This window comes from Myiozetetes cayanensis, unplaced genomic scaffold (assembly GCF_022539395.1).
Source record: "Myiozetetes cayanensis isolate MyiCay16 unplaced genomic scaffold, myiCay2020 scf3, whole genome shotgun sequence".
NCBI classification, from domain to species: Eukaryota; Metazoa; Chordata; class Aves; order Passeriformes; family Tyrannidae; genus Myiozetetes; species Myiozetetes cayanensis.
The window spans coordinates 34,228,409-34,242,409 of record NW_026087521.1 but is presented as its reverse complement, the minus strand read 5'-3'; the positions used below and the strand labels follow the sequence as shown (position 1 = coordinate 34,242,409).

Below are 14,001 nucleotides of genomic sequence, written 5' to 3'. Positions count from 1 at the left end.
TATGTTCAATGTTTGTTTGTTTTTTTCCTGTGGCTTATCATAGAGTGTTGAAGCAGTAGAAAAGAACTGGCAGTATAGGGGGATGCTTTCAGATGTTTTAAAAACATACATCCCATGAATGACAGAGCAGAGTTGTCAATCTCCACTATTTTTTTATTGTTGTTTGCTTGTTTTCAGTTTTGAATACTGGAAATTAGTTTGGGTAGATTCCGTGGCAAGAAAATCCTGCATGTTACAGTAAGATCCTCTGACATGAGACTAGTGAATATCTGCTAGTTCTGCCTCTGCCTTTTCCTTGTGTCTGTTCACTTGCAGCACCCTTCCTCTCCCAGATAAACAACATCCTTTGAGATTTTCCAGTCTTTTCTGATGTCACTTTCAGGCAACATTCCATTTGTAGAGCAGAAGACCCAGAGGGGTAGGCTGTGAGGATACATAAACTTGCAAGAATTGTGTGACTGAAACAAGAGCTTTTCACTGAGCAGGATTTTCTTCAAAATATAAATTTATGGTGACACCGAAGTCACTGAATGTTTTCCTTGCCTCTCCTTTGCTCTTTCTTATGTGCTTATGTCTATAACAGTGTGTCTATAGGAGAAAATCTATGGGAATCGAATCTATCAGGAATGAAGTGAAAGTTAGAGAAACAGAGAGTTGGAAACCTGGGACCTAAAGTGAAGGAGTGAGTGTCAGGTGGCTTCCTGGCACCAAGGGGCTGCACCAGTCACAGCTTAGAAGGGTGTGTGCTCCTTCATGCTGCTCACTGGAGGGGAGTAGATGTGGTTTGCTGGTGTTTGACCAGAAAAATCTGGAGCCAACTAGGAAGCTCATACCTCCTTAAATAAAGAGTTTCCTTGTAATGGAAGCCAAAAAATCCATCACTCTCTTTGGTGCTCAGAAGAGGATGAACTCCCCACCACTTTTTCTAGCAGCTGGAGGGTTAGTCTAATTACGTATTTGGTGATTTTTAGGACCTCCTGACAACCATCTTAATATGTTTTGAATGTTCTCTATTTAGCGTTTGCTTGTGATAACAGAACTTCATGTTCTAAAACACGGAATCTGAGTTAACAAAGTTAACTGAGTTCTGAGTTACTTTGCTGCAGATGTATTTGGTTTACCAGCATTATTTGGTTTGCATTTATTCAAATGGGCTTTCTTTTGTTTCATCTCCTTTTAGCATATGTGCTACTCTTGTCCACTGAAACAGGATTTTGACACGCTAAATTACAGTAGAAATTATAACTTTTTTTTAAGTGCTTGGAATTTTCAATATCCTCGTACAAGCGTAGATAATGGAGATAATTAGCAACCCAGTTGTTTCCATTAACTTTTAGTAAACAAGCTAGACACAATGCTTTTGTTACACACAGTTACCTCTAAGTCATATGGTGAAGTCCTAGCACCTCTTTCCTGGCCCACATAGGTAATGAAATTCTACTGTTGTTCTCATGGTTGCTCCATCAGAGAAAGGACTATCATGGTTTCAGAGTGGGGAAATGTCAGTCGTTTAATAATGATGGATTAAATTTGGCTTAGCACTGGTAATCTCCCTCTCCCTAGTGCTTCTTTCCACATCTGGAAATGGTCACAGCAGGAGCGTCCAGCTGCTGTTTTCAGCACAAGCCACCTCAGTGTTTAAAACAGGAGTGCCTGTCTCACACCTGCCTTTTGCTGTTGGTAAGGACTTCTTTCCCGCACCAGGCTGAGGCTGGGGTGGAAGGACAGCCACCTGAGTGGCCCAAGTGGAAGGATGCTGCATGCAGCCATTCCTTGCTGCTGAACTACAGATTTTGTCTGACCCCAGTGGAGGTTACAGGCCACAGCAAACAGAGGAAAAAGCGTGGATTCATCTTGAGCTACACACAAGGCCACTTTCTGTTGATAGGAATGAAGGCAAGAGTTGTCTACTCCTCCCCGTAATTCACTCTTTTCCAGTCACTAAAGTGTTTCTAGTTGAAAAGGAAACAACCACATGGACTCAGTAACACAGTCCTGATCTTCAAGCTGGAGCAGGAGTTACTGCAGCACAGAGCATTGCTCTGAAGGGCCATCTTTCAGCTGTTTTCTTAAGGAAATGAGATTTGTGTGATTTCACTGGGTGGTTCTTCTGGTTCCCTGCAGTAACTTTTTTACTGGGATTGAAAAACTCTAAAAAAAAAAGTACATTACAATACATTTCCTGGAAATAGGCACTTGAGCAAGGCCCTGAGCAGGGGAGTCCTCAGAGAGAGAGGCATACAGTGCTGAGGGGCACCACTCTTCTTGGTACCTTTCATGGCTGGCAACACATGCAGGGTAGCCTGTGGTGTCCATTTTCCTCTCAGGGTATCCTGACCGGGAAACTCTGGTTATTGCAGGCAAAACCATTAAATAACGTAAGTTTTCATTAGTTCTGCTGCTCACAGAACATGTATTTTATAGAGATGGGTTGGTTTGGTGTTTTTTTGTAACTTTGTGTGTTGTGCTGTTTGCAGTATTTGGCTGGGAAGGTGGGAAGCGTGAGTGCGTGTGATTTTGCCCAGTGTCCTTTTCCCTTTGGAAAAGAGAGTTCTTAGACTCTGCCAATTTTTTTTCCTGTAAAAGCTAGTACTAAACTGTCTGCTGGTCTCATAACAGCAGTGATTTCAAATTTTGCAAAGTGGATTATTACACCCAAATGCATTGGTCTGTGCATTAGGCTTCTCACCCCCCAGTCCAGCTGTGCACCACTCCTCTAGTGCTTACAGAGAAAACACTGAGTAGACTAGAAGACAAAGAATTCTTTCACTCTCTAACCAATGATGAGGGAGCATGCTACATTTTGAAAAAGAAAAAATCCTTATTATACAAAATACATTTTGCATCTTTATTTAGTAATCTGAGGTAAGAAATATTAGAGATGCACCCCCAAAATGTCGATTCTTCGCTTTGTGCAATAAAAATAAATGCTAACAAGCTCGATAGGTAGCTCTAAGAATTTCATTTGCCCTTTTTTTTCTCACTGTGTATTTCCATGTTTTCTACCACTCTTCTGTAACTACAAGAAAAGCAAAGTTATGCCATAATTTAAACAGTAAGACTCAAATTCCTCACCTATTATATGCATCTATGTCTCTTTTTCCAAACCACTGGCACTTGCAAGATATCTGGTCCAAAATTCTCTCAAAAAGAGAATGAGATGTGTTTAATTACAGGTCTTCAGTCTGACTGTTTTGTAATTCAGTCTTTCGAATTTAGTGACCCAATATCTGTCTTAAATTGTAAAAGATGTAAGTCTGTGTGTATAATTAGAATAATAATAATAATTAAGTTTTGGATTATTTTTGCTTTATTTGTTTTTCTTTTAGCTGTACAAGGATCCAGTCTCATCTTTAGAACTGTGGAAGTTACTTTACATAAAGAGGGGAACACTTTTGGATTTGTAATAAGAGGTGAGTTATTGTTGAGTTTGAACCCTTTGTATTATCTAAATAAGCAAAAAAAGTAATAATTTTTTATCATACCCAGAAATATGTCAGGATTTATGGCTTACAGTTTATGTTTAAGTCAAAGTGTTACCTTTTCCATGCCTTCATGTACTGTTTTTATGAACTGCTCTAATTTTTGTTTATGGGAGAACCTTAATTAATAAACTATGTGAAGAAAACATGATCAACTTCACGAAAGACCAGGTTCTGCTACATACCTTCTGCTGCCTGGAATCAGCAGAAAGGTCATACTTCTTAAAAAAGATTTACATGTAGTATTTGTATAAATTAGGTGGGGAATCTGATTAATCATGATGATAGTCTGAATTGTACAACTAAAATATCATCACTGGCTTAAGAGAACAGAAGAAAATATGCAGCTGTTAAATAACGTACGTATTATAGGTTTCTTCAGGGAAAACCTTTTTTTATTTCATTTGTAAATTCCCTAGAGGCCACTCATTCTGAGTATACATAAAATAAAGGTGGTTTTTTCCTCTGTGCTGCAAACACTACAGAACAGTAAGTGTTCACACTGAGATCAGATTTGCAGAGTAAAGATTCTAAGAAAAAAATACACATCTGTTAAGAATCACTCCATAGAAATGTTTTTTAAAGATTCATCTATACATAGAGTAAGTCGTTTTTATATAAGTTTAAATTCAGGGGAGGGTCATATTAATAGTTTGGCCATTTTTTGATCTTTTCACCCATCTGTAAAGGTTCATGCTGCAAGATTTAGGCTTCCTTTTTGGAAATGAGCTTTCATAAAAACCGTAAAATGAAGATGTACTTTCTCTCACTTTTTCTAGGTGGAGCACATGATGACAGAAATAAATCTCGTCCTGTTGTAATAACATGCGTTAGACCTGGAGGGCCTGCTGACAGGTACAATTCATCTTTCTCTGGAGTACATGTGAAAGAGAAATGGAGAAAGGTGAATTATTTGGGACAGAAGTTAAGATTTGGAGTGAAATAGATGTATTCAAACTCAGTCTTATGAAATTCATTGTTTAACCTTTAATTGTTGTAATAGTAATAATAATAATAACAACAACAACAAAAACAGTGATGGGCAACCACAGAGGCTCAGCATGCCATGGTGTGTATGAAATTTAATTTAGAATCTTGCACATTGGACTTTCCCATTAAATGCTTCCAAAAATTAACCCAAAATAATTAGAACAAATGCCTGCAATAGTTCAGAGCACATTTTTTTGCATCCTTCAGACAAATGGTGTAGCTCTTAATTATGCTTTTTATACTCTAACACCATCATCTTTTTCTCTTGCAATTCAGAATAATACTGTCTTGTGTTTGAGTGTTGTTACATTAGTCTTTTAAGATGTTTGTACATATTTGCACGTGAGTTCACCTGGACAACTTCTGCATACAGATTTATGTTTTGGCTGTATTTGTATGTAATACCATTTTATATTTATATCACTTTATTTCTGTGTACAAACTATATTTTCAAAAATGGCACGTGTGTCCTTAAAACACTAAAGAAACTCAAAGGACAGTTTCTGTAAAGCAGACTGATGTTCTGTAGCCTATGTTGACATTTTTGACATTGGAAATATTAACTCAGAAGAAAATGTTTCAAGAGAGCATTTCTTTTGTTCCATCGCCGTCTTCTCTCCATCATCACCCTTGTTTCCTTGTTTTTCTCCATGATTCTTAAGTTGACAATGTTAGGGCTTCATTTTCTATTATAATTCTGAATAGGTTATGAGATATGCCTGGGAGCCGGTGTAATAATTTAGAGCTAAATTATTTTTGGGTAGGTAGAAAAGAAAAATGGAATTATCCAAGTAAGAGATATTTTAAAAGAAAATGAATGGCCATTCATGTTTTGCAATCTGTTTCTGCACTCGTGTTTGCACCTCATGTTTGTTTTTAAGAAAATATTGAAGGAAGAGGTGTTTGTGTATGTATGAAAAAAGAGTTGTGTGGACAAGGCAGAAAGCAAACATATGTTGAAGCAGAAGCTATACATAGTTGCAATTTAATGTGACTTGATTATTTCACTATGTGGTAAGCTGTTTTCCAGTCTCTGACTTTCCAATTAAAGCAATTTCCTTTCCACTGCGCCCTCTGAACATTCTCACTGTCAAAATAAATGTTAACTGTTAAGGCACGAGGGATGGATGTCAGGGAGGGTTCTAGAGAATTGCTTTGCATAAAAATGATATTATCTCCAAATCAATTTTTCTTATATTAACAAAGATGATTCCTTTAATGTCCCTTCAGAGAGGGCACAATCAAACCTGGGGACAGGCTTCTGAGTGTTGATGGGATCCGACTGTTGGGAACAACACATGCTGAAGCCATGAGTATTCTCAAACAATGCGGGCAGGAGGCGACTCTGCTGGTTGAATATGATGTCTCAGTGATGGGTAAGTTGAGAAGTGGGGCTTTGGTTCTGGGAGCCATCTGTGATGTTTTGCTGCCTGTTCTTGATGAGCTATTTTAGAAGCGATTGTGACCTGTTATGCTCCTCGTAGCACTGCTATTCTCTTCTGCATCGTGTCATTAATCTCGGGTTCATAAGGAGGTGAGTGGTATTTCACTGTAATTTAGCATTCTGACATTTTGTGGTTTGTAGAGTGAAACCATAGTGTGGATTCTAGCAAAGTAACTTTTCCAGTGACTAGTTTATAATAAAGGTTAATGAAGTGTAAGCATTTCTATGTCACATGAAAGAGGGGGTATACTTGCTCTAACAAGAATTCTTTTACCTTTTGCCAATGCTGCTAGATGGCCGAGACATAATTAAAAAGTCATAAGACTGCCGCATAGAAAAGGACAGGAAGGAGAAAATTTGTTAAGAGATGCAGAGGTGGCAAACCATGGCTTGAAAAATTAACTTACACTTTATACAAACTTTTATTGAACTCACTGAAAATATGGAAAGTTTCTCTGGAAAGTCAAGTAGAGAAGATGATTTTTAACAAGATATTTGGGATTGAGTTGTTTCCACTTGTTTTAGAAGTTGTCATATCCCCTCTGTTTTTTCAAGATACAGAAAATTCATGGCAGCAAGAAATAAAAATACTCACCAGTCAGACTAAAATATTTCTTCCCTGTTTCAGAATCTTTCTCTTTTTCTCCTCTTCAGCTCCACATCAGGTTTCTAGCCTAGCAGTAAAGCAGCTTCCTAGGGATTTGTGAAATAGCACTGTCAAACTTCAAAGCCTTGGAAAAGATTAATACTGAAAAGAATAATGTCAGGTATTTGTTTATTCTGAAACAGCCCTCTATTCTTCTCTGAGACACAGATTGATTTTTTTTTTTTATTACAATATACATCTCTGTTTACTTAACTGCCAAGAATTGAATTGGCAGGTTCGTCTGGGGTCTGGCAGGCCTAATGGACAGTCATGCAGGTCCAGAAAGGTGGAGACAGCTCAGACAAGCTCTAGTTCCTGATAAGAACTACAATTTAGGTGTTTTCATTTGTTTGTTCTTTTTCTTTGGAAAATGATGGCTGACCAAACCCTATCTATCATCACAGTTAAAACAAGATTCTTTTTACTCTTCTTTCTCTGAAAGTGAGATCTCACTGAAAAGTGAACCCCTGGCTTTAGACAAAGTTCCCAGCGAACTTTCATTTCAGAGAAAACTCCCATCCCCATTCTCTTGTATACCCAAGGGAGGGAGTCAGCCTCCATTTCACTGAGGACCTTTTAGAAATCTTTGTAGCTTTTTGTGAGAAAACCACATGATGAAAAGCTTTGTTGTGGTCTAAATTTCAGCTTGTTCAAGGCAGAAACCTGTTTTCAGTGTTATCTGGATAGTGCATGAGGATACAGAACTTAGTTTGGAATTTCAGGTTTATAAATGTAAAGGCAACATCTACCGGTTGGTTTCTCCCTGTCATGTTCTCTCTGAATAAACTCTCTTGTGTTCTCAGCAACAAACCTGGATTTATCGTGCCTGCCTTCCTGGCAATGAATGTGTTATCCTACGGAGATTTAAGGTGGTAGAAGAATATGAGACTTGCAGAGTCAGAAGAAAGGAAGGAAAAGGGAATCAAACAGAGGGAAATATATGAGATTGCGGTCCCATGTATCCTGCAAGAAGAAATAAGGAGGAATCCAGTAGACTGTGATTTTTTTAGATTTTACCTAGTCCTAGTAGGTTTTGATTTTTTTTCCAGTTTGCCTATCCTGCATAGTTTCTGGCAGCAGTGTGAACAAAAAAAATTGTTGGAAAGCTCTCCTCTTTTTTTGCATTTACATTATGACCATGGTGCAAAGGCTGAAAATCATTCATCCTAATCCATTGATTCCTGGCCCAGGAAAACTTTGCTGTTTTGAATCTTCTCTTAGTTCTGCTCAAGAGCAGTGCAGTCAGTTGTGAGTAACATGAAAGGGAGAAAGGACATGACCCATGAGGAGAAATTTAAGAATTGCAGAAATGTTACTAGGTTCCTCAACTCTTATGTTACCCACAAACTATTTGTAATGCTAAGGGTTTACATGAATTTGATAACATGCTACAAGAAAAGAAAGGGCACTGAGTAAGGTTGCTTATCAATAACTGATGCTTGAAACTAGATTAGTAGGTTAGCCCACTTGGGGTGGGGGCAATAATCCAAAACTTACATAAAAGTCTGGTGTATTCTGTAGGATCCTCCTGGTATAAAATTGCAGTAGAATATATTACTCCTAGAGATATAATTATAGCATTATTTGCTTTAATATCCTCTCTTCTGTTAGTAGATGGTTACATCCTGTAAAGTAGCATTGTGTGTGGCCAGAACTGGAAAGAGCCATAAAATACATTCTGATAGCATGAAATTGGAACTTGAGTTGATAAGGTTACACTAGATGAAGAAAATAATCCTGAACTATTTTTCAGCTACAGTCCTGTAGTGTGTAACTGACTTTTCTTACTCCTGTAAGCATAAGCTGTTTCAAAGGTGCTGTATTTCTCAAAGTTTAGTTCTTTTGCCTGAAGTCTTCAAGAGGTCACTTGGGAAGCTTGTACATTTTATTGTTTCTGGAACCTAGACAAACTGGAGTAAAAAAGGCATCAAGGGGTTCTGTGCAGGGTAATCAAGTGTGTATATAATGTAGATGTGGCTATTCCGGTTGAACTCTCTGGGGTTACACTTGTGCTTGCTTAAGTACCTCCTGAACAATCTTGCTCAGCTGCATCCTAGGAAATAAACTTGTCAGTTCAGCTTCTTGGAAGAGATTTTTTTTTTTTAAACTCTGCTGAAAATGTTTCCAGTTTGGTGTGGGGAGTGTACTTCTGTGTAGTTTCAAAGAGACTTTGAAATAATAGTAGTTTGGAAATACCAAGATAATCTTTAAAGAAAATAGAAGCACATAATTTCTGAGGAAATATTTTATAACCTGGTAAAAGTTACATTTGAAGCTGTGGAGGTTGCAGTCTTCCAAATGTCTTTTTTTTTTTCCAAAACACTTCTGCACTTCAGTGTTTGCAGAGGAGATGGATACGGTGATGTGCTCTGCACCCAACTATGTGGAAGTAACATAATCTGTGTGGGCTTTATCACTTTTCTGTGTAATCCTTAACACCTGAACTGTCCAACCTTTCTGGTCATATGCATACCTGTTTTAATCTAGTGGTGGGAGAAGTCTGAATAGTACAGCTCTCTTTGCCCTATGATTACACCTGTGTCCCTCATTTTGTGGAGGAGAAGTAGAAACAGGGTGGTGGCTAGCAGTGACTTGCTACCATTGCCAAAATAATCTTGCAACCTGAATCTTCTCTTGTGGCAAACAAATAGCCAGTATTAATTCCAAGCTATAAACTTAAGTTGGGAAGTTCTCACTGTTTAGCAGCAGTTGGGATAAAGTATCTTAATGAGCTGCTAGAGTTGGAGTGAGAGCGAGAATTAGAGTGCTGTGTTAATAATGAACTACAAACAAAGGTTCACAATGCCTCTGTCTAAAACAAGGAGTAAAAGTTATCACTGTGTTGAAGCTGAGCAGATGCGGTTTCCTTTCAGGTTTTCCAAGATTTTCCATAATGCCACTGGGCTCTGTGTTGTCTCTGTAACTGGGGTTGTGCCTGCTTGGCACAACCATATTAACCCTGACAGGGAGCATTCAGACAAGTTCAAAGGTAATGGCTACCTTCAGTTGAAATTCTGGCCTGTAACATTTTTATATAACTCATATAACATTTCTATATAACTCATAAATTGCTGATGATGAGCTTTTTGAGCAACCTACTTCTTAATTCTTGAATGTTCCTGCTGGGGTAAACTTTGAATCAAGGATACTGTAGTTAAACAAAACTAATATCTTTTGCCAAGGCTTTGGCACAAAAGAAACCTTTTGTTAGCAGTTTGCATCTGTGACACACAACATCTTTCTCTCACATCCCTTTACTGGGTTAGTTCAAACCACTCTGCTCTTCAGGAATGAAGGAACATATTGCACATTCAAATTCCATATGTTTCTCTGGCTTCTTTAACAGTTCTTGCACTTACTTGATCCAGAATAGATTTGCTGGAACGTGGCACCCTGTAAGTGCTCTCCACGAAACAGATATAGCCAGCTTGGTTTTTTGTCCAAGTCTACCAGAGTCACCCTGACATAGAACTGATCAATTTTAACTAGGGCAACACCCTCAATTTTCTGAACTCAGTGTTTAACACTGATAAAACTTTCTATAAAGGGGTTTATTGGTGCAGTCATTTACTAGTAAATCTTTAACAAACCCCATCTAAGCCATTCGCTTCTTTAAGTTCACCTATTTAAATTAATACATACATAAATTCATTAATGCTGTAATAATCTTTTGAGAAGACATTTAAAGAAATCTAACTCATCCTTCAATAATTCTGCCTGACAAGATCACTAGAGAGAGAAAACTTGCATAATTTAAAGATCATGTGAGGTTATCTGTGGTCTAATGTAGACTTTCAGTAATTTTTGCAAGACAAGAAATAGAGAAGAAAAAAGAACTTATGGGCTGCTCCTTAAGTTTCATAAAGCAGTATCACTCAAGTATTCAGAGCTGTGGAGACCCTTAAGAGCTACAGAGTTCTACAAACCCAAAGGAACAGGAGCTCCAGAGACTCCAAGGACAGACTCAAGATCCTCATAAGCCTTATAAATATTGTAAGACCTTGAAAATTGAAGGAAAGTTAGGAAGCCTGTAGGATTCCACACTACCTTTTTGTTTCTGTTTCTTTATAAACTTAAAATTAACATTTCCTTTGACTCTTAGGAGTTTTTGACAGAACAGATAGGTAGAGTACTCCAGCATTTAACTGCAGCTGCAGGTCTCCTGGTTGTCACAGAGGAACAGGCTTAGATCCCTTGAAATTCAAAATATGAATTAGTTGCTTAAACCTTTAAAGAACATTTCTTGTCTTAAGTTGCTTCAGAGACAGATTGAATGAAAATTCATGTGCAATGCAAAGGTCATGATAGCTGTATTAGTTGAAAATTATTCTACTTTAAATACTGCTACAAAACACATACACAAATTATGTTGTAAGACAATGTTTGAAGTCAAAGTGTTGAAAGTACCAGTTAGGAAATGGGAATTGAGAACTGAGACTGCTCAGCCACTGTCCAGATAGGTGTCCACAAAGTACAGTCACAAGACCCACAGGACAGATAATAACCTTTTTATGCAGATATTCATTATGAATTTTCTTTCTATCTTCAGTGTGTGACCAGAGGCACTGCTCAGATCCTTGTCTAAATGCAAAGTTATTAATTTCCTGGTGTTTTTTTCCTGAGGCCCTAATCCTTCTACAGTTTGAGTGCTTCAGGCAATATACAGATCTCAAGGAGAAAACCTCAGTGTCTCAAGGTCATTCCAAATGTATTGGATTGTTCTTAAGGCAGAAGATGACCCAAACATCTCTAGCAGTTCCAGAAATATCCACTCAAAGATGTGTCACTAGTTAAAACACTTGGGGTTGTTTGTCTCCTGGAGGCCAATGCGTGATTCACATTCACTGAACAGATATTTAAATCTATATGCTTTGGCACATTGGTGCCTCATCTTACTGTGCAGTTTCCTTGGTTATCAAACACACTGTTTGTGTGATCTGCTGTCAGCGCCAGATGCCTGCATCATTGACACTAGTATGAACTGACAGTCAGGCGTGGATGTATACAGTAAATAAGTTCTCTCTTTGTAGTGCTAACAAGCTGTGCTAAGGCACATGGAGAACGGGGAGGTGATTTGGGACAGGCAGCATGGCCTCACCAAGGGCAAGTCCTGTCTGACCAACCTAGTGGCCTTCTATGATGGAGCAACTACATCAGTGGACAAGGGAGGGGTTACATGTGTCATTTATCTGGAATTCTGTAAAGCCTTCGACATGGTCCCCCACAACATCCTTCTCTCTAAGCAGGAGAAAGATGGGTTCCATGAGTGAACTGTTCTTAGATGGATAAGGAATTGATTGGACAGTAGTGGTCAATGGCTCAGAGTCCTGATGGACATCAGCGACAAGTGGTATCCCTCAGGGGTCTGTACTGGGACCAGTGTTGTTTAGTATCTTCATTAATGATATAGATGAAGAGATCGAGTGCACCCTTAGCAAATTTGCAGGTGACACCAAGCTGAGTGGTGCTGTTGACACACCTGAAGAACAAGATGCCATCCAGAGGGACCTGGAGAAGCTTGAGAAGTGGGCCCATGGGAATCTCATGCAGTTTAACAAGGCCAAGTGCAAGGTGCTGCACCTGGATCAGGCTGGGAGATGAAGAGATCCAGGGCAACCCTGTCAAGAAGGACTTGGGGGTGCTGTTGGATGATGGACTGGACATGAGCTGACAGTGTGCACTTCACAGCTGAGAAAGCCAATTATGTACTGGCCTGCATCAAAAGCAAGTGACCAGCAGGTTGAGTAAGGTGATTCTACCCTTCTACTCTACCCTGGTGAGACACCACCTGGAGTGCTACATCCAGCTCTGGGGTCCCCATCACAGGAAGGACATTAAACTGTTGGAGCGAATCCAGAGGAGGCCACCAAGTTGATCAGAGGGATTGGAGCACCTCTCCTGTGAGGATAGGCTGAGAGAATTGAGATTGTTCAGCCTGGAAGAGAGAAGGGTTTGAGGTAACCTAATTATAGCCCTCCCTTGAAGGGAGCCTGCAAGAAGGATGGAGAGAGACTTTTTACAAGAACATGTAGTGATAGGATAAGGAGGAATGCCTTCAAACTGAAAGAGAGTAGGTTTAGATTAGATGTTAGAGTGGTGAGGCACTATAACAGGTTGCCCAGAGAAGTTGTCAATGCCTCATCCCTGGAAGTGTTTAAGGGCAGGCTGGATGGGGCTCTGAGCAACCTGGTATAGTGGAAGGTGTCCCTGTGCAATGGCAGAAGGGTTGGAACTAGATGATCTTTCAGGTCCCTTCCAACCCAGACCATTCTGTGATTTCATTTAGCAAGAGATAATGTGTTTTGGGATATGACTTACCCTTGGCACAAGAAGATACCTTTTCCTTTAGAGAAGCCCAAGGCTTTGTGATTTTTGGCCGTATCAAGTTTTCTGGCTTTCAGGACTGCTCTCTTACAATAACAAGGGGGGGTTATTCCTTTTAGTCGGTTGTCTCTCATGCTGCTACTAAATATGACATGCTGACTTCAATTAGTCTAGTCATGAGCCTGAAAGATGATGGATACCTATCAGTTTGGCATCAGTTCCTGCTTCCTTACCTGCTTTAATCTACTCCATTTATCTGCTTTAAAGGAAATAATAAACACCTTTTTAACACCTCTTGAGATAAATGGGTAGTATAGAAACCTAAGGTAAATAGGCATTATGGTTTAAAAAAACCCAGCATTTTGGGCTGGCAAATGCAAAACCCATTTATTCATTCATCAGTTCTTTGTGTGATCAAGAGATACAGCTGCTGACTGCTGATAGTGAAATACTACCATGCTTGCAATTGGGGACCAATGCAGTTGGTCCTTTTCAGCCCTTACAGATATTGTGACAGAAGGAGAATCTGGTACTTCAAAGCAGCGCTCAGGTGTTCCCTCCATGTTACACAACCTTCTCCTTTTCTTTGCAGTTCCCTCTTTATGCCTTACACACGTGCTACCCGACTCATTCCCTGCTAGCTCCCTCAACACTTACTGTGTTTTCTCCTATGGATTGAACATTTGTTTTATCATGAGGACTGCTGAGCAGTGAAAGAGGTGTGGAATGGGGCCTTGTTAGAAAATAGACTTCTCTATCCAATGAATGCCATAACTGTGTTGCATAAGCAACCCTCAGTTTGTCATTTCCCAATATTTGTGTGAGCTTACATCCTTAACAGTGTCGACACATTTTTATGTACCATTACCTAGGTTTCTTTATGGGAAAGCTTTAAACTTCTGACATTTGTATCCAAATAGTTCCTCAAAAGAGTGAGAGTCACTAAACCCACCAGTCTGCTCTCTGTTAGCCGGAGTATCAGACCAGCTGTCCAGCACAGTACACATGTGCTTTCTGGGGACCAGAAAACTCTTGATACACATGTGACCAGAGGGTTTCAAAGACATTTACTGACAGCAGAGAACAACTGTAAAGTTTCAGGATCCCATGTTCCT

The 14,001-nt window shown here is 39.2% G+C and overlaps 1 protein-coding gene across 11 annotated transcripts in view; it reads left to right on the top strand.

Annotated features, from left to right (window-relative positions):
* GRIP1 (glutamate receptor interacting protein 1) overlaps positions 1-14,001 on the top strand; it is a 323,131-nt gene that overhangs the window by 243,895 nt on the left and 65,235 nt on the right. For all 11 annotated transcript variants that reach the window (XR_007630088.1, XM_050325337.1, XM_050325342.1 and 8 more), the window contains 3 exons: positions 3,330-3,413; positions 4,262-4,337; positions 5,703-5,848. Coding sequence is in view for 10 of the 11 variants with exons in the window: in XM_050325337.1 (XP_050181294.1) it covers positions 3,330-3,413; positions 4,262-4,337; positions 5,703-5,848 (306 nt within the window). In the remaining variant the exon portion in view is untranslated. The remainder of the gene's footprint in view (positions 1-3,329; positions 3,414-4,261; positions 4,338-5,702; positions 5,849-14,001) is intronic.